We start from the raw sequence: 20,412 nt of genomic DNA, 5'->3' as shown, positions 1-20,412 counted from the left end.
AAGAACTGAAATCATAAGCAAGAAGAAAAGATCTTGAAAGGAAACCTAATAAAAGATGGTAGAAAAAAAATGGAATAAAAACAAGAAGGAATGAGTATCATAGGCAAAAGAAAGAGAGCATTTCACTAAAAATGGAATATTCATATAAGCCAGAAGTGGGAATCTTTTTTCTGCCCAGGGCCATTTGGATATTTATAACATCATTCGCTTAATATGATTCACTTAATATAAATTTATGTTGCTATGAAAAAAGCTCCTAGACTTATTAAATTTTGAATGCCACCTACATTTTCCTTGGCAGGGTCAGACCAAATGATTTTGAGGGCCTTATATGGCCCACAGGCTGGATGTTCCAAACCCTTGTAATAATCCAAGAAAATCCCCCATTGGATTTGGGAAAGGAGAAAGTGTGCTAGAAATTATGGTAAAAGCATTTTTGGAAGATATTTAGTGGCAGAAACTTAAATGTTGTGGATCATCAAGTGAGTAATAGTTGAAGAAATGGCACCAATGTGAGTGCTGAGAAGACTTCCCATAAGTTTGTTTGAATCAAGGAGAAAAATAATAGAATTTAAAAACTGACAAGATATAATTTGCCCATGAATATATTTTGTTTGATTTGACTTATCTCTTAGTTGTTAAAATGGACAGAGGTAACCTTACTTTATTCTGATGAGGGAGGGAGGAAGGAAGGAAGAAAGAAAAGAAGGGAGGGGGGGGGGAAGGGACGGAGGGAGGGAAGAAGGAAAAAAAGTGAACATTAACTAAAGTATAGATTGGAATATTTTGCAAGGTACTTGAGGAGGAAGGAATAGAATCCAGGTCATAGATGAGGGGATCAGTATCAGATGGTATCTTAGTTTTGCTAAGGGTGCCATAACAAAGTACCACCAATTGTGTGCCTTAAACAACAGAAATATATTATCTCATGGTTCTGGAAGCTGGAAGTTCAAAATCAAAGTGTCTCCTTCTAATGGCTGTGAGGGAAGAATATATTCCAGGCCTCTTTTCTGGGTTTGTAGATGGCTGTCTTCTTCCTATATCTCTTCATATCTTCCCTTTATGAATGGCTGTGTTCAAATTTCTCCTTTTCCAATAGGCAGTGGCCATATTGAATTAAGGGTCCACCTTCCATCAGTATGAATTTATCCTAACTTATCTAATTACATCTGCAATAACCCTATTTTCAAATAGGGTCACATTCTGAGGTACTGTGAGTTAGGACTTCAACATATGACTTTGGGGAGAACTTAAATCAACTTGTAACATGTGGAAAAAGAAACACTTCTTTCATTATTACAGAAAAGCAAAGAGAAAAGCTGGCTTTGTTAGAATAGATTTGGTGACAGGAAATTTCAGAGTTGCCATCTGCCTTTTATTTTCTCTGACATGGAAACAAAATCATCAGTGGGGAAGGAGTCAGACTTGGAAGTTTGTGTTTCCTGGGGGAGGTTTGAAAGAGCCTCTGCACAAAATGAGAGAGAAGGCTAGCCAGGGTAAATGTCAGGCGGCTTTGACATCAGTCTATGATAATTAGTGCAAATAATCAATTATTGAGTGAAGTCCTTCAGATAATAATGTTAGCTCCCATTGGGAGGTCTGCTTTGGTTCTGTAATGGCTCAAAACAAAATGTGTGCCAGTTAACTAAGGAAAGGCTGTTGTCAGGTTTACCAGTTAGCCATTCGTTTGGAAACCAGATTACACTTCAGTCTGTTTGTGATTGTTCCAGTTTAATGGGAAAGCACACGTAACTTGAATTTGTATTAAAGCATTTAATATAATTTGTTTCCTCCACTAGATTGTGTTCTGAAAAGGGGTATCACCTTATGCATCTTTGTGTTTTTAAATACCCCCTAACATTCATTGATACCACTGGTGTGGTCAGTACTCAGTGTGTATTCCTAGAATTAAACCTTGAAGAATAATGGTTACTCACTAAGTGAACATCAGTGTCTTACTCAGAATTTTTTTCTGAAGATCTAGCCAAGGGCACACATTTTTTTTTTTAGAAAAGTAATGTGTGAGATTCATGTAAAACTGTAAAATTAAAAAATGTAAATATTACCTGTCCAGTGTTGTTCAGTGGCTGAGTATCTACTTATGAACTAGGAGGCAGCCAATCAATGATTCTATCTCATCTTTGATCTCTCTCTCTCTCTCTCTCTCTCTCTCTCTCCCCCCTTTCCTTTCTGAAATCAATACAAAATATATATTTAAAATAATGTAAACATAGTAAGCTCCAAGAGCAGAGCACACTTGAGCTTCTTAAAGAAATATAAAGTAATGAGATGTCCAAACATATAAAAAATTAGCTAAATGTAGGGTAAAATTATAGCATTGACTTAATAAACTTACTAATGTATTATTCCCTTTATGGAATCTATAGCTGGTATCTATTAACAAACAATTATATATTTTAGGTCAATGTCTTCATGTACTAGTATAAAAGAATAATACATAAATATAACATATTAAGAAATATCACATTTTGTCTTGTCTTTCAGAGTGATTGTGTTCTTGAATTTTTTCTTTCTGAGCCTGTGCAACAAACACTTGAAGAATCATCACCTTTGTTCTTTGGCAAGTAATTTTATCATTATTACTATGCACATTATCGAGTTTCAATATAATTGTGCAAAAATGTCAAAACTATAATTTTTTTCAATTTGCAAATTAAAATTTATTTTTAAGTGTAAGGCTTTAAGAGTCTTTTCTAACCATTTCCAAAGCTTTTTAACCCTTTATAATATGTCCTTCAATTTATATTAAACTCAATTTTGTTTGTCCAATTACAATAACTACATGATATTCTATTATTAATTTATTTCAATTAATAGTCCGTTGAGATGGAATTGCATGTTAGAAACAGAGTCCCTGCTTCTCTGTGTAGATAAATATTGCAGTTTATTCAACATCTTAGGAAGCAACAAAAAATAAGCAATAGTAATGATCATGAATTATCTAGTGGTTTCATTCCTATCCTTCAAAACCCAATAATTACTCCACCTCCCTCATAAAGTCTTCTCCTATTAGCAGCATCCCAGAATAGCCCAGCACAATTATTCACCCCATTCTGCCAAATGTTGGGTAAATTCTAATTAACTTTTCTACCATTTCTTTTAGATTGGCAGAGACTCTTTTATAATGTCCTATCAATTTGTAATATAGGTCCATTGTCAGTGGCAATCCAATACTGATTCTGGCTTTTGTGTCCCATAAGATTTACAGACCCATAGTTTGCAACCTTCCATCTTCATTGTATTCAATCCACTTTCTGATTCTCTACCTTTAAGATTATGCCCATTTGTTCATCACCTCTTCTTGTACCTGACATCCTTGTTACTTAATCCATAGGAGTGTACAGTTCTGTACAACCAGACCAGATTGTATAGTATAATTGTGTATTAAGTTGTATATTTATGTTTATGTCTGCCTTGCATCTGTTAGACTGAAAATAACTTTAAACCAAGGTCTCTACACTAAGTGGCCAGATTATTATGATCTCTGAACAGATAATAATCTGGTCACTCAGTGTGTGTGTGTGTGTGTGTGTGTGTGTGTGTGTGTATTAGAGGCCTGGTGCATGAATTCGTGCATGGGTGGGGTCCAGCCAGCCAGGCCAGGGGAAGGGGACCTGGGCAGTTGGCTGGCCTGCCTGTTGATCAAACTCCTGGTCGAGGGGACAATTTGCATATTAGCCATTTATTATAAAGGCAATACACTGAATGTATAGTGGTGAAATCCCCCACTATACATTGCTCTGTGCTCAAAAATCCTAAATTTATATAGGAAAATTGTGCCTCTTTCATCCCCCCATATTTTACTCATTTGACATCACTAAGATATTTTTCTTATATAGCCAAACCATGTACAATATTAAGTAAATAAAGCAATTTCTCATATTTTATAGCACATATCCAAAAATAATGGTTCCCACAATATAGAATATTTCTTGTTCTTATTGTCATAATTTACAAATATCTAACAAATGTCTTCTTTTTTAAAACACTATTACTGGGAGGTTTTTTACAATCAAAATTTATAAACTAAAAAAACAACATAAGGTTGCAGATCTCTAGAGATGACAGACTACTAAAATGTGCTAGGTTGACTTCTATTCTGTCACTAAAGTACTTAAAGAAAATTGTCTCTCTATGCTTTGAAAAATTAAATTGTGGATTACTGTCAAATTTTTAATGTTGCTCATAGTATTACTTCTCTGTAACATATTCTGAAACATATCTGTACACACAAAAATTAGGATTATTATCATAAAAACTAAAATGGTTTTAATAATTATTTCTGGTTTGTTTATTTCTAACTACATTATACAATACTCATGATTTGCTTTGGCACTTATGATTAATACAATATTAGAAGCTCAATACTTTTAGATAATAGGTTGAATATGAAATGCAGCCTACTATCTAAAAAGAACAGAACTATCTTATCAAAATGTGCAAATCTTCCATTGGTTATGCTTATATGCATGCATACAAGTCCTTCAGTTGATCTCTTATCTCCCCCATATCTCCCTACCCTCCCCACTGTAATTTCATAGTCTGTTTGTTGCTTTACTGTCCGTATCTAATGAACAAAAAACTATGGGGAGGGAGGGCATGTATGGGAGTGGGGGGAGGGGCAATGGTAAGATATGTACACATATAACACCTTAATAAAAAAATTAAATAAAAAAATGTGCAAATCTTTACAACAAATAAGGATTAGCAGAAAGTTGTTCTTATATTTTTTAAATTATTTCCTTTAATATTTCTAAATTATTAATACTTTTTAAATAAGTTATCAGCTTATTCTAAACAAGATGCATAGTATTTTTTAGCACTATTCTTTCAGTTGAAACTTTGAGCTTATATTTTTAAATGATTACAGGATAAAATTATTCAACCAAGGTCTCTACACTAAGTGGCCAGATTATTATGATCTCTGAACAGATAATAATCTGGCCACTCAGTGTGTGTGTGTGTGTATGTGTGTGTGTGTGTGTATGTGTGTGTGCGTATTAGAGGCCTGGTGCATGAATTCGTGCATGGTCCAGCCAGCCAGGCCAGGGGAAGGGGACCTGGGCAGTTGGCTGGTCCCCAACCGCCCAGGTTTAATATATTAAAATATATTTTAATATATTTATAATAAATAAATATATTAAAATATTTATTTACATAGGATGATCTTAGCAAAAATCCCAGACCTCACCATTTTACTACCCCTACTAATAAACTGAGAGAATGAATTCTGGGTACCTATGTATGTAGGCATATGGCCTATAAATATCCTATCTAATAAAGTGGGAATATGCTAATTGACCCTCACACCATCACAAAGCTGGCAGCAGCCACAGCCAATAAGGAAGGAATATGCTAATTAACTGCCCAACCCTCAAAGATGGTGGCACCCACAGCCACAAGATGGCAGCTCCCAGTCCCTGCAGCCCCACTGGGGGTGGGTGGCCTGTGACAAGGCCAGACCCACCCCCAGGGGTCCCAGTCACTCCGCTCACCTGCCTCCAGAGTACCCCAATCCCCTCAGGCCCCCAGCCACCCAAGGTTGGCCTGAGGCACAGGCAAGCCTTGGATGACGGCTGTCCAGCCACCTATGACAGCCCAATATGTAGACAAGCCTTAAATGGTGGCTGTCCAGCTGCCCAGGGCCACCCAAAGGTAACCAGAGACAGCCGAGGCTTGCACTACTAGCAGTGGCAGCAGCAGAGGTGTGATGGGGCATCACCTTCCCCTGATCACCAGGTCTTCTCCTGCCCCTGGGGGCTCCTGGACTGTGAGGGGGAGCAGGCCAGGCTGAGAGATCCCCCCTCCAGTGCATGAATTTTCATGCATCGGGCCTCTAGTATTAGTAATAATTTATAATCCTGGGTCTGAAAGATAGTAATAATCCTTTGTCCTTACTAACTAAACATGCCTTAATAGATAATAAAATAATTTATTTATCTCAAGTGCCCACCCATTCATCTCTCTGCTTTGGTTAACAATTTTCTTTGGTTTCTCAGGGCCCTTAAGCAGGGCCTGTTATCTGTGCAGTGACACAGGCACAGGGCTTAGAACTTGTCCTGTACCTGCTTTAACACACTGCTATCACTGTCTTGAAATTCTTAATAATTTTTGTAAAAGGGAACCAACATTTTTATTTTGCATTTTTATGTCACTGAGCCTCACAAAGTTGGTAGCTGGTCTTGCCCTTTGATAAAGATCAAAATCCTCTTTATAGCATCTAGGAAGAATTTCTCTTCCCAGTCTAATATCAGGTCCTTCCCCATCTCGATTCTTCTCTCTTTTTAGTTCCTAGATACCTTCTGGATGCAGTTTTCTCTGCCTGGACAATTTGAGTCCTATTTCACCTTCTCCATCCTTTTGTACATCTTTCAGATATCAATTCAATTGCCCTTGCTCTATACTTCTATTTTGTAGACTAGATATCCACAAAGGCATAATCCACATTTGTATGACTCACCATTGTATCCTCAAGGCTTAGCACAGTATCTGGCCTACTATATAGAAGTTCCATAAATAATTACTAAGTAAATGTTTGATGATAGAAAGAACAATGGAAGACATGGATATTTCTACCAAGGTAGCTTGTTGTTCTTACTAAAAGGACATGAGAGAAGAAACCAAAATCCAAAATTATGCTAATCTTCCCAGACTCAACCACTTCATGTGAAAATGCCCTGGCACAAGAAATTTCATGCCTCCTGACCACTAGAATACCCCTGAAATATCACTTAGAAAAAATCTTTTACAAATTACCACATTAAATATGATGCGTACCAGACACTAACCAGAATGTTTCTGGATTTTATCTTATAGATCTTTAACTCTCTAATGACATGATCCTCTATACTTTCCTAAGATTAATATAGTTAATGTCAAATAATAATATCTCCATAAAAAATAAAATTATTCATACTCTAGCACTACACAACTCTGACACACAGAAAATAGATTTTTGTCAAAGTATAGAAAAAATAGCATAGGTAATGGAGTAGAACATGATCAAAGACAACAGTTGCCAAGGTTAAGAGAATAAACTAATGAAACATGTTTAGATGCCACAGATAATTACAATTGATTGCAAACAGGAGCTTTCAATTATTACTTCACGTCACTACCTCCAACTTGAACTGTTCATTTTTAAAGGGAACTTGAAGCCATGCAGTCTCCTTAGCAGGGCCCTCTGGTTAATGTTCTAGCTACTTTCTCTGGAAGCTAGTAGCTTCAAAGATTACAAAGATTGTTTTAAAAAGAAGAAGAAGAAGAAGAAGAAGAAGAAGAAGAAGAAGAAGAAGAAGAAGAAGAAGAAGAAGAGGAGGAGGAGGAGGAGGAGGAGGAGGAGGAGGAGGAGGAGGAGGAGGAGGAGGAGGAGGAGGAGGAGGAGGAGGAGGAGGAGGAGGAGGAGGAGGAGGAGGAGGAGGAGGAGGAGGAGGAGGAGGAGGAGGAGGAGGAGGAGAGAAAAAAGAAAGAAATCACAGGCCATTCTCACTGAACATCATTGAAAAATTCTAAATTAAATGTTAGCCAAAATAATTCAATAGCATTAAAGGAATATAATTTATTTTGTCCAGACATGAAAGAACAGTTCAACATAGGTTATTAAACATAGTATATAATTCATGTTAACTTGTTAATACATTAAGGACAAAATCATATGGTTATGTTAAAGACCCTGAAAAGGCGTTTGATAAAGTTCAATAAACTTTCCAAACAAAACATTGAGATAAAAATAAATGGGTAATTCCTTAATATGAGAACCTGTATCTATCTTGTCTATCCAAAGCTTACATCTGGCATGACAGAGGAACAATATAAAAACATTTAAATTATAAATATAAAATCACTAAATTATAAAATAAGGCATATGCCATGATCTTCATGATAACATTACATTGTGCTCGAAACACTAGCCAACATCAGGCTCATTCCTTGACCTCCATCAGATCTTTGCTTAAATTTACTTTGTCAATGAGGAGTACCCTAATCATCCCATCTGAAAGTGCACCTTCCTTTTTTTGGTAGTACCTTTTTTCTTTTCTTTCCTTTTCTTTCCTTTTCTTTCCTTTTCTTTCTTTTCTTTTCTTTTCTTTTCTTTTCTTTTCTTTTCTTTTCTTTTCTTTTCTTTCCTTTTCTTTTCCCATTTATCACATCTAGCATATCCTAAGTTTTTATTTATCACTAGAGGCCGGGTGCATGAAATTTGTGCACAGGGGTGTGTGTCCCTCAGCCCAGCCTGCACCCTCTCTAATCTGGGACCCCTACTGGGCAGTTGGATATCCCTCTCATAATCCAGGACTGCTGGCTCCCAACTGTTCACTGGCCTGCCTCCTGATTGGCCCTAACCTCTTCTGCCTGCCAGCCATATCATCCCCTAATCACTTCCCTGACAGCCTGATTGATGCCTAGCTGCTCCCCTGCCAGCCTGTTTTCCCCTAACTGCCCTCTCCTACAGGCCTGGTCATCCCCAACTGTTCTCCCCTGCAGGCCAGGTCCCTTCCAACTGCCCTTCACTGCAGGCCTGGTCACCCCAAACTTCTCTTCTCTGCCAACCTGGTCACACCTAACTGCCCACCCCTACAGGCTTGATCACCCCCAACTGCCCTCCATTGCAGGCCTGGTTCCTCCCAACTGCCCCTCCCTGATGGCCTGATCACCCTAAACTGTCCTTCCTTGCAGGCCTGGTCCCTTCTAACTTCCCTCCCCCGCTGGCCATCTTGTGGTGGCCCTCTTGTGTCCACATGGGGACAGCTATCTTTGGCCACCTAGGGACAGCATCTTGTGTGTTGGAGTGATGGTCAATTTGTATATTACAATTTTATTAGATAGAATAGAGGCCTGGTGCACAGGTGGTGGCTAGCTGGTTTGCCCTAAAGGATGTCCCAGATCAGGTTGGGGTTACCTTGGGGCATGGGGCAGCCTGGGTAAGGGCCTGTGGTGGTTTGCAGGCCAGCCACACCCCTTGATGACTCAAGCAGAGGCCCTAAGGTAGCTAGGGTTTATTTATCTTCTATAATTGAAACTTTGTAGCTTTGAGTGTAGGCCTGGGCCAGCCAGAGTGTGCACAAAGCTTGGCTTCCTCTATCACCAGGTGCAACCCAAGCCTCCTGCTTACTCTGTGGCCGCAGTCATCTTGATTGGGTTAATTTGCAAACTCACTCCTGATTGGCTGGTGTGCATGTCTTTGTGGGTGTAGTGGAGTGGTGGTTAATTTGCATATTCTTTTATTAGATAGGATATTTCTTGTTTTTTTATATTTCCCTTTACTACTGTAGAAATGCCAAGAGAAACTTTGTCTGATCTGTTCCAAAGACCTAGAACAGTACCTTTTTTCATAATAGCCCAATAAATATTTGTTAAATGACCAAATGAAATGGAAAAATAAAGCATAAACTTTAGCAAGGAGAAGACAAAATTAATAATTTGCCAATAATCTGATCAAAAACCTACAAATTTAAGAATCAACTGAAAAATCTATCACAAATTATACACACACACACACACACACACATAGATATATAGATCACACAATAATAGCAGCAAAAAAGAAAAGGAGGAAGGAAGGAAGGAAGGGAGGAAGGAAGAAAAACAAAACAAAACAGAAGAAATGTATAAGACCAAATTAGTAAAACTTTAAAAACACCACTGAGGGATTTGAAAGATGCCTTGAAAAAATGGGAAGACATAGCATGTTTTGGATAGGAAGATTCAACATAATAAAGTTGTTAAATATTACTAATTTAATTTTAAATATATTTTTCAAAAATATTTTAACTAGATAAGATAATTCTACAGTTCATAAATAAACAAAAGCCAGAAAAACTTGGCAGGAGAAGAGAAAAAAGACGAGACTAATCCTACCAAATATTAAAAACACATTACAAATCATCAACAAATAAAACAGAAAGGTGTTAGTGCATAAATGGATGAATAAGTGGAACATAATAGAATGTCGATAGAGTTAAATACACCCCAGAATTTAATATGTAGCAAAACCAGAAAGGGTAAATTTAATAAATATTTTTGGGTTAGCATACTCCCCACATATGCTAGGAGGAATGCCAAATAGATGGAAGATCTTAAATGTAAGTAATGAAACCATATATGTGACCAAGAAAACATCGAAAAAATCCTTTATAATCTTGGGATGAGCTGTTAAAGCTGTGACCATAAATCCAGAAGCTATAAAAATTCTGTGTGATATAAAATTCCATAGCATAATGCACAAAAATACAAATTAAATGCAAAATGGATGAAATATTTGCAATTCATCACAGGCAAGGAATTGATTATCTAACTTATAACCATCTTCTAGAAATTGGTAAGAAAAAGAACAAACAATCAAGCAGAAAATTACAAAAAGATCATTCCCCAAATAAAATTCAAGTGGCTCTTAACCAAATGAAAGGATCCTCAACTTCACTCATAAGAAAAATGCAAATTAAAATTACTCTGATACCATTTTTAATTCATCAACGTTGGCAAAAATTTAAAAATTAAATTAACAAGCTTGGATACAAACCAGCAGGCACTCTCATACCCTGCTGGGGGTAATGCAAATTGGTACGACCTCTATGGAAGGCAATTTGCAACATTTATCAAAATTACAAATGCAAATACCCTTGACCAGGAATTCTCCTGTTGGAAATGTTTCCAATGATACTTGTGGAAAGGCACAAAATGACACTCGTGCAAGGCTAGTCACCTCAGCATGGCTTCTAACAACTGGAAACAATCCACCTGCCCATCAATAGGGAACTGAATAAATAAATGATGGTATTTCCACATAATAGAATACTATGAAACTAATATTATTTAAAATATTTAAGATTTGTATTATTGATATGAAAACATTTCCAAAATCTTTGTGTAGAATAGTACATATGTGGGGAAACTGGATAGACAGATGTTAAAAATGGGAGGGACTATTTATTCCATACTTTTAAAATGCATTTTCATTTTTTAATCCTGTGGATATTTTATCATCTGAAAAAAGTTAAATTTTGAAATTCTATTTTCAGCATTAGTGGACACATGATGTATAATGAGCACTGAATGAACTGCTGTAGAGCCATGTATTCAAGTATTTCAGTACAATCATCCATAGGGCCAGTAATATCTTAACAATTCTTGTGTTACTATAAATGGTTAGATCAAGTATGACCAGATCCCCCCCCCCCCCCCCCGCCCCAGACTAACTGGAAACAAAATAATCAAAATATTCTAGTATATTCTTATTCATATAAAGTTATTCTCAAAAGTCTCCCTCTTTGGATTTTTCATTAAAACTTTTTCCCTTAGGGCAGTGGTCAGCAAACTGCGGCTCGAAAGCGAGCCACGGTTTGTTGCTCTGTTGACTAATGAGTTTGCTGACCACTGCCTTAGGGTATTGCCTTCGTCTCTGCCCCTTGATAGCATGGTGTTTAAAAAACACAAGCTTTAGAGATCATTTGATTCTGCACAACCTTGGACATGATGCCTCTATTTCCTCATGTGCAAAATGGAGGAAACCAAACTGTATAGAATTGCTGTGAGGATTTAGTGAGTTCATGTACTTAAAGTTCTTAGCCCGATGTTTGGCACACAGTAAGAGTTCTAGAAATACTAAGTGTCTCTACTATTACTGCATTGTTTACTGGGCCTGAATTTTCACTGGGGTCTGAACTTTGGCATGCTTTTGATGGACACTCTGGTTACACATTTGGCATGAGAGATTTAGCCTGCAAATCATCTCCAGTCAGTTCAAGTAACAAGTTTATTTAAATTGGTTACCATTTAGATACTCAATCATAAATGTATGCCAATTTCCTACCTTTGAATTAAAATTCCTCAGCTTAAATACATTGGGTTTCTATCTAATAATATTTTCACTCTTTAATTCAAAAATAATTTTAATTGTACATTAAAAAGTTATCAGCATTTTAGCATGCTCATACCAAAAGTTCAACACTCTAAATTTTTATTACAAAACTTAATTTATCTACAAAATTCAAATTCACTACTGCACTCAGATTTATTTTATTTTCTGCAACTAACAAAGCCTCTCAGTCATTGTAACCAAGAAAATTTTTGTGATTTTTATGTAATTACCACTTCAGTTGTAAGAAACACTGAATGCCAATTTCAATTACTTCAATATCAATAATTCACATTAATAAAAGTAATTTATATTACCTCCCTACAATGTGTAAACTATTCTAATGAGCATGTAAAAGGATTTGGAAGAGGAAACATACAGTTGAGGTTTAATTTTCAAGCGTGAGAAAGAATTAGAGACTAAAATTGACTCCAGAAATTCACTGTGGACCACAATGAGCCCAGAACAGAATATTGCCACTTCCTTGTTATTCATAAATTTCTTCTTTCTAAATTCCTTCAGGAAACATACTATAGAGATTATCAAGGGACATACTATAAAAACTGTAAATTATGCTTAATCCTTGGGCTATAAACTGGAAATTTTTAATTAAAAAACTAAAGCCCTCATAGTAATAATGGAATGATATAACTTAAAAGTAAAAATGAGGTTACCTTTGTTATTAAATAAATTTTTGTGACATTATGGGTCAAGTACTGATTTATATATCTCTTGGAGATATAAGGGGAAAAAAGTAAGCCCTGAGGGAAATTGTAATCCATAAAGCAAATTGAGACATGTAAGATAACTACAATATAAATATTAAGTGTTAGGCTGATCTAAGAGGGTTCATAAGAATGTGACCACAGAAACTATTTTGCGTTTTAAATAGGTCTTATAGAAAGGCAAATGTTCAATAGCCAAATGTGGTGGAAGAGACCACTTCAAAAAAAGAGGAGTAATATGAGTAATGACTGGAAGAAACTAGCCCAGAGATTTTGTAGAACTAAACAGAGACTATAGTATGGAATAATCATTGTGGGGACTAAAACAGATTCAAGAAAAAGCTACAATGCAAGGTTGAGAAATTTAGAATTTGCCATAAGCAATGGAATGCTATGAACACTACTTTGATCAAAAGAAAAATTTTATAAAAGTTTCCATAGAAAGATTATACTGGTATTTGTGTACAAATAGATCTGGTGTCTAGAGGAGAAGAGAATGTTCTAGAAGTTTGGCAAAAGATCCATATGAGTCTGAACTAGATGTTGTGGAACTAAAATGGAAGAGATGACTGTAAATATCATAGATATTTACTTAAAAGATCATATTGTGAAAACTTTTGAATTTTATCAGTTAATCATCTTAACCCTCTGAAGTATGTAACTACCATCTCCATTTTACAGAAGAGGGTTAATTTATTCATGAAGATAATTTAAGTATAGTGTTCGGACCCAAACCCCAGATTCACTGACTTCTGATACCAGCACTATTAACCTCTATACTTTCTAATTATTAGAGCTCATTGTACTTAGCATTGAGGAGAAAACTGGAACCAATATGACACTGAAGTTTCAAGCTTAAACAATTAGGAAAATAATGGTATCAATCAAAACAAAACATGGCTCAGCAGGCGTGGCTCAGTGGTTCAGCTTCAACCTATGAACCAGGAGGTCATGGTTCAATTCCTGGTCAAGACACATGCCTGGGTTGTGGACTCGACCCCCAGTGTGGGGTGTGCAGGAGGTAGCCAATCAATGATTCTCTCTCATCATTGATGTTTCTCTCTCTTATTCTTCCTTCCTCTCTTAAAATAAATATATATATATATTTTTTTTTAAGAAAAATTTAGAAATAAACAAACAAAAAGAAAAAACATGGCATATAAGGAGGAAGAGTTGGTTCAGGAAATTAGATACAAATTTCATCTTTAATCTACCCAGTTTCCTGAAAAGTATTATGTTTCCAGCATGACCTGAAGAATGTTTCTTTTGCATATTATCCATTAGTCCTGTTTTAGTCTTGACATGTTTAATTTATCCTGTGTTGAGCCATTTCCATTTAACTCATTAATATTCTATTGTTTTATCAGGTGAGACGTTTCCTGACAAGGTGCCTAAGGTGCAGTTAGTCATCACATATGAAGATGTGAAGCTAACTATACTAGTGAAACACATGAAAAACATCGTAAGTTTGTCATATCTAATGAGAAACATGGAAACCTATATTAAAAAATTACTTGCCTCTGTTGAGCAATTAATGTCAATATTAGTGAGAGAAATGGGGCCAGCCACCAAGTTTAAGGGAAGAACAATGAACCAATTACAATGTTCTTCTCAGTCTGACTGTGATACTAGAGGACTATAAAATATTTCAAAGGGAAAGTCCTAGAATGAAAATCAGATTTTATTCCAAATGAAGTGTCAGAAAACGCTAGTGAAAAAGCTTTGAGAAAGCAGAACAAGTTGGAGTACTAAGAGCTAAAGGAAAAACAGCTCATTCCCAAGAACTGACATCTATCCCATCATGTTGAGCTTGCCTGCCGGAGAACTGACTCATCTCTTTGGGTAGTGCCAGGATGTCTTCTGGGAAGCCAGGATGTCTTCTCTTAGAGTTTCCTTTCAAATTCCCACAGCAGCTTGAGTTTTCGCCATCACAACAGTTATCAGATTCTGATGTAATTGCTCACAGATATTGCTTTTTCCTCAAAAGGTAATAAATGGTTTGAGAACAGGATCCCCATCTTTGCAACCCCAGAACTTATAACTGTAGTTAGCCTTTAAAGAAAACTAAAAGCTGGTGTCTCTATTACACCCCACTATCCCTAAGGCTGGGTCAAGTCGGAGGCAAGAGCATAAATTGTGCCTTGTCATTAAGCAAGAAAGGGAGCTTTCTATCACACTGAGTAGGTTATTAAGGATCTTAGTCTGGGAGCAGTGAACAGAAAGGGGTACCTCTAAGCCTTGCCAGCTTCTCTGGTTTTTCTCTAGTCTTGTCAAAATGGGTTCTCCATGTGGTGAAACTCCACAGGAGATCCCATAGGCGTAGAGAAAGTCAATAGCACTATTTGGGCTTTCTCCTTTGTTAGTATAAATCTCTTGGGATACACTTGGAAAGATTTAAAGGGGCAAACCCTTCTCAACATGACATGCATCTGGAACATGCTAGAACTTAATAAATATTTCTTCAGTGAACAAATAGTTGGCATAATTTGCAAGGGATACATCTGTTACAAACTTAATATCAGCCAGATATCCAAGGATATTTGTTTATAAATCCATGGTGTTTATAACCAGCATTTTTTATAATAGCTGAACCAATATGATTAAATGTGTTATGTTTTTGTAGAACTTCTTTTTCAATTACTTGTGATATAATGATCATCTTAAATGAGAATAACGGTTGTTTAAGAAATTTTTAGGCTGGGAAATGAAGATTTACCTAAGTATCTGTATAAATACATAGAATGAAATAATAGAGTATTGAGAAATCGTGTTAATTGACTTAACAGAACTCATATATGTATATTATATATAATTATTAATTGAAAATAGTCTTCTTGGAAACTAAATTTTTATGTTGTCATTGCTCAAAACATTTTATAATATGCCTATTGACATTCCTTTCAGAGCTGGCATGGAAACCACAGCAAATTTGGTGGAGTCACTGAATAGTTATGCCTAATATTTGATCAAAAGCAATATTGGTCATCTATTTTATTCACCAAATGAATCCACAAATTACATTTAACAGTTTTCAAAAAGGCATTTTACGCTCAGATGAAGCTGCACTACCAATACATATATTCAAAACGAACATGATGCAGGCATGAAGGGATGAGAGAGAGTGAGCAAGAGTTTAAGATTCAGATCAAGTTATGAGTAAATGGAAAATGATCAGATGAATCACACACAAAGTAAAAGCAAGCAAACACTTAGGGCTACTAGAACCAATATATTGTCAATATCCTCTGAAGAACCTTAATAATAAAGCAATACTTCCTGCCGTCTGAGTCCTTGGTGCCTGCTGGTTCCTCTCTTCTCCCCAGTCTCTTATCATTGTCCTGATATTTATATCTAGACCTCTCTCTTTTCTATCTTCAGTCTTGTGGCTTTAAATATCACCCACATGTCTTTTTCTTTAGTATTTATAACTCCAGCTTGAATATCTCCCTAAAATCCAGAGTTGTATGTACAACTGATTACTCAACAACTGTAATAGAAATTCAATAGGCACCACAAACTTAACATACACCAAATAAAACTTACTATCATTGCCCTTTTAACCTTGCTTCTTTTGCAATCTTTCTTATCTCAGTAAATAGCACCTTCATCCTACTAGTTGCTCATATTAAAATCCTTAGAGTCATTTTGACTTCTTTCATAAACAACATCCAATTTGTCAGCAAATGACGTCAGCTCTGCATTCAAAATAAATCCAGAATCCCACTACTTTTCATGCCCATTGCTACCACCATTGGTTCAAATCACCATCATCCTTCAACCCAATTACTGCTGTAATCTCTTACCAGGTCTCTCTCTGTCTGCCCTTGTTTGTTAATAAATCAAATCCTGCCATTTCTCTTTTCATATTGTTTTGGGGAAGTAGTCTCATATCACACACTATGAAAGACAAAGTACTTATTAATAACTAAAGGCCCAGGGCATAAAAATTCATGCAGTGGAGGGGGGTGGGGTGTCCCTCAGTCCAGCCTGCCCCTTCTCACAGTCTGGGAACCCTCAGGGCTGGAGGTGGCCTGGTGATCAGGGGAAGGTGACGCCCCCATCACACCTCTGCTGCTGCCACTGCCAGCAGCATAAGCCTCTGCCGGCCTTGGTTACCTGAGCCTTGGATGACCCTGGGCAGCTGGGCACCCACCATACAAGGCTTACCTGCACCTCAAGCATCAGTTGGGAAGCCACAATCTGAGGCTTGCCTGTGCCTCAGGCCAGCCCTGGTCAGGTGGGGGGTTGAGAGGATTGGGGACTCTTTGCCACATGCCTGCTGCCCCAGTGAGGCTGAGGGGACTGGGCGCTACCATCTTGTGGCTGTGGGTGCTGCCATCTTTGAGGGTGGGTCAGTCAATTAGCATATTCCCTCCTTATTGGCTTGGGCACTGCCTTATTTGAGGGTGGGGCAACAATTAGCACATTCCTCCTTTATTGGCTATGGGCACCACCATCTTTGGGACAGCATGAGGGTCAATTAGCATATTACCTCTTGATTAGATAGGATGATCTGTAAGGATACCAATCTGGCCCCTTGACCTCTCCAATCTCATCTACCACAGACACCTTCAAATCTTCATCTTCACTTCATCTTCAGTGACTTCCTTGAATATTGCTTTTGCCCTAGGTAAATTGTTCCTCCTACTCAGTTTATCTGGAATGCTCTTCCCAGGGCTCATCACTCAAATTCTCCATGGCTCAGTTTCATGGGGCCTGAATGATCAGACTTGACTGTCACCTTTTTGGTGAGTGAGGACTCACGCCCCTAAGTAAAACTGCAAAATCACCCTGTTTGTTGCCACTTCCAAACCTCCTTTCTTACTTTACTTTTTCCACTCCCCTGTATCACACTGTAGTCTCAGGGGCTAAAACAGGGCCAAGGACATCGTAGGCGCTCAATGAATACTTGTTTAAAAGAAAGAAGGTCAAATTACTTCTGATGTGAATGAGGGCTAAAACCAAGATCTTGCTCACCTTCCAAAAATCACCATAAAAGTTCTCATGCCTTTCATCTTTCACAGCTTATTCCTTCTGCTTATCTGAAGACAGAGATAACACAATAATGTTAAAATGACAGAAAATCTATAACTTCTCAACATATTTCTTTGCTCATTTCAAGTTTTAACTAATTGTTATTTATTTTATGAGCCTTTAGTATTTTCACATACCAAAGTAGACTAAAGAGTTCTGCTTGATTTTATTTTAATATTAAAATGAAGTATTAAGCCTGTAGTTTTGTTGCATTTAATATTAAGTTTGATGAAAAGAATTGTTTATCTTATATGAAATCTTTGAAGCTTTGCTCTAAGAATTACTTCCCTCCTGCAAGATCACAAGCTGAAACAAGATTGCTGAAATGTTTTTTCTTTCAAAGCAGTAAAATATGATTTATTCCAGTGAACAGAGGCTGACAAAGTAATGCAGTTATTTAGAAGCTTGGTCAAGATTTTTTAAACTAATATTTTCATTTATATAACAAAATATAAAAATCATTTAGATTTGCAATATTTTTAAGTCCCTCCCCACGTAGCCCACTTTACTAGTGAAATGCTCTCTTCCATGGACTGACACACCACATCTGTCTCTGCATTACACTGCTGGCAATGTTTCTCCTCTTCTCTCTCCCAGTCTGGGTTAATTCTAGACTGTTTTCTTCTACCTGTTCCAGAAGGCTCTAAAAGTAATCAATAAGGATACAAGACTCTCTTCTGGTATTGAAAATGCTCACACTATTAGAGTCTCTTACTCTGTAACAAAAGAGTAAGTTATATTAAATGAAGATCAAGGGAAAAAGAAAACACTTCAAATCAGGTGCTGTTAAATCTTTCATAAAACGAGAGAAAACAGTTACTGTAAGAAATTAACAGGAGAGAGAGAAGGAAAAGAAGAGTGAAACACAACCATAGAACCTCAGGCTTAACACACATTCATGTTAAAAGTTTATTACATTTCACTTTTTACTTAGAAAATTTCTTAAAATTTTACTGTCTGTGTGTAGCCGGGGGGTTAGTTCCTGTTTTTAAAATATAGGTTCTTGTTTTTAAAACAACTTTCAGTAATTTTGATACTGTAAATGTGGATTGCTATGTCTGCGTGTGCGTTTTGCAGGTATCTTCTGGTCTTGAAAGTTCCTCTACCCTTTTCCATCTAGACTTGTTTTCCTCTATCCTGCTCCCAAATATGAGCATTCCAGAAATCTCTATGACGCCAGTGGTCCATGAACCATATTTGAAGAAATATTTACCAAATGGCTCTTTACTCCACAAATGGTACTCTGCAGGCAGTGTGGGTTCTGGATTTGGCGCCAAGTCAATTATGGTGCTTGTTGAAGTAGAGCAGAGATACAACTTAGATTTGATGAAGATAAAGCCCCAATGATGGCAATATGTGAATTTTGACATATCTAAAATAACAATGCTTTGTGTTTCCTTTTAAAACTAACTTGGCTAAATTTTCTATCCCAATTCTTTAATTATTGTGCCAGCTTAGATGCACTTCAATCTAAATAAATATTAATTTATTGCTAAATGGTGATTTTCAATGGCAATAACAATTATCCCATCAATTGTATTTGGCATATATTCTATGAATTTAAAAAATTTGTTCTTCCTGAATGAGCCCATTATGATATTTATTTCTCATCTCAAAGAATATGATTCAAAAAATAAAAATAAAAATATGATGTGCCCTAACTGGTTTGGCTCAGTGGATAGAGGGTAGGCCTGCAGAGTGAAGCATACCAGGTTTGATTCCGGTCAAGGGCATGTTTCTTGGTTGCGGGCACATACCCATTAGGGGGTGTGCAAGAGGCAGCTGATGGATGTTTCTCTCTCATCGATGTTTCTAACTTTCTATCCCTCTCCCTTTCTCTCTGTAAAAAAAAATCAATAAAATATAATTTTTAAAAAAAAGAATATAATGCAAAGCAGTGAAACATATCCAGCCCAGATATGGATATTTTTTTGTGTTTTGTGTTTTTGTTTTTGTTTTACCAAGGAAACATTGCCTCTCAATTATTTCTTAAATTGTCCTATAAACATATGATTATTGATTTGATTATGATACTTGATCTTTTATCAAGAGCCAACATCTTTAGTCCTTTCTCTCTTGAACTTTTCAACTCTCGGGATCTCCATGAAACTTCACCATCTATATATTTTCTAAACCTCCTTGACAGGAGGCTTTCTTAGCTCTTACAAATTTAAATGGGATAAAGTACATAGTGACTTAATAAATTTTGGCTTCACACTTAGCCCTTAAACTTGAAGTTTTTTCTAGGATTCAGGACTTTAACTCTTGAAACTTCCTATAAATTTCCTATAAATTTCATTCTGTCTTAAGACTTCAAAGTTTATATGAATCACTCTAAATTTATATCTCTACTTTCCGTAATTCTTTGAACTCAAATTAAATATTCCCAATTCCCTGGTGATCATTCACATTTTCATATCTTGCTATCTTCTCAACAATTCTAAATTTTAGTCTGCTACACTGAAGCCAGTCTCACTCTGAACCACTCCTTATTTCAAAACTTGCTGCATCATCCTCAACAACCCCTAGTCAAAACTTTTCTATAATTATTTTCTGCACTTGGTCTTAGCAAAAAGGCCATTATTTTCTATACTTTGACTTATTTCGTCATTATGCCTTTTATTTTCCTGTTACTGTTATTATTGTCAAAATTCTATATTCTCTATTAATTTGTCTATGAATTATTTTTATTAGTTGTATGATATTTCTTCCCTTATTTTCTACTTTTACTATTTCATTCTGCATAAGACAACTCTATTTTCATAAAAAATTTTATCT

At 36.4% G+C, this 20,412-nt stretch overlaps 1 protein-coding gene across 1 annotated transcript in view; it reads left to right on the top strand.

Moving 5' to 3' along the window:
- PIK3C2G (phosphatidylinositol-4-phosphate 3-kinase catalytic subunit type 2 gamma) overlaps window positions 1-20,412 on the top strand; it is a gene marked incomplete at its 3' end in the record, with an annotated part of 306,003 nt that overhangs the window by 266,484 nt on the left and 19,107 nt on the right. Inside the window, exons 31-32 of the mRNA XM_084877162.1 lie at window positions 2,506-2,581; window positions 13,968-14,062. Of these exons, the coding sequence (XP_084733288.1) occupies window positions 2,506-2,581; window positions 13,968-14,062 (171 nt within the window). The remainder of the gene's footprint in view (window positions 1-2,505; window positions 2,582-13,967; window positions 14,063-20,412) is intronic.

This window comes from Pipistrellus hanaki (assembly GCF_964339955.1).
Source record: "Pipistrellus hanaki genome assembly, chromosome: 3".
Taxonomy (NCBI): Eukaryota; Metazoa; Chordata; class Mammalia; order Chiroptera; family Vespertilionidae; genus Pipistrellus; species Pipistrellus hanaki.
Note: the sequence above shows the minus strand (reverse complement) of the source record. Positions and strands in the feature narration are given on the sequence as shown.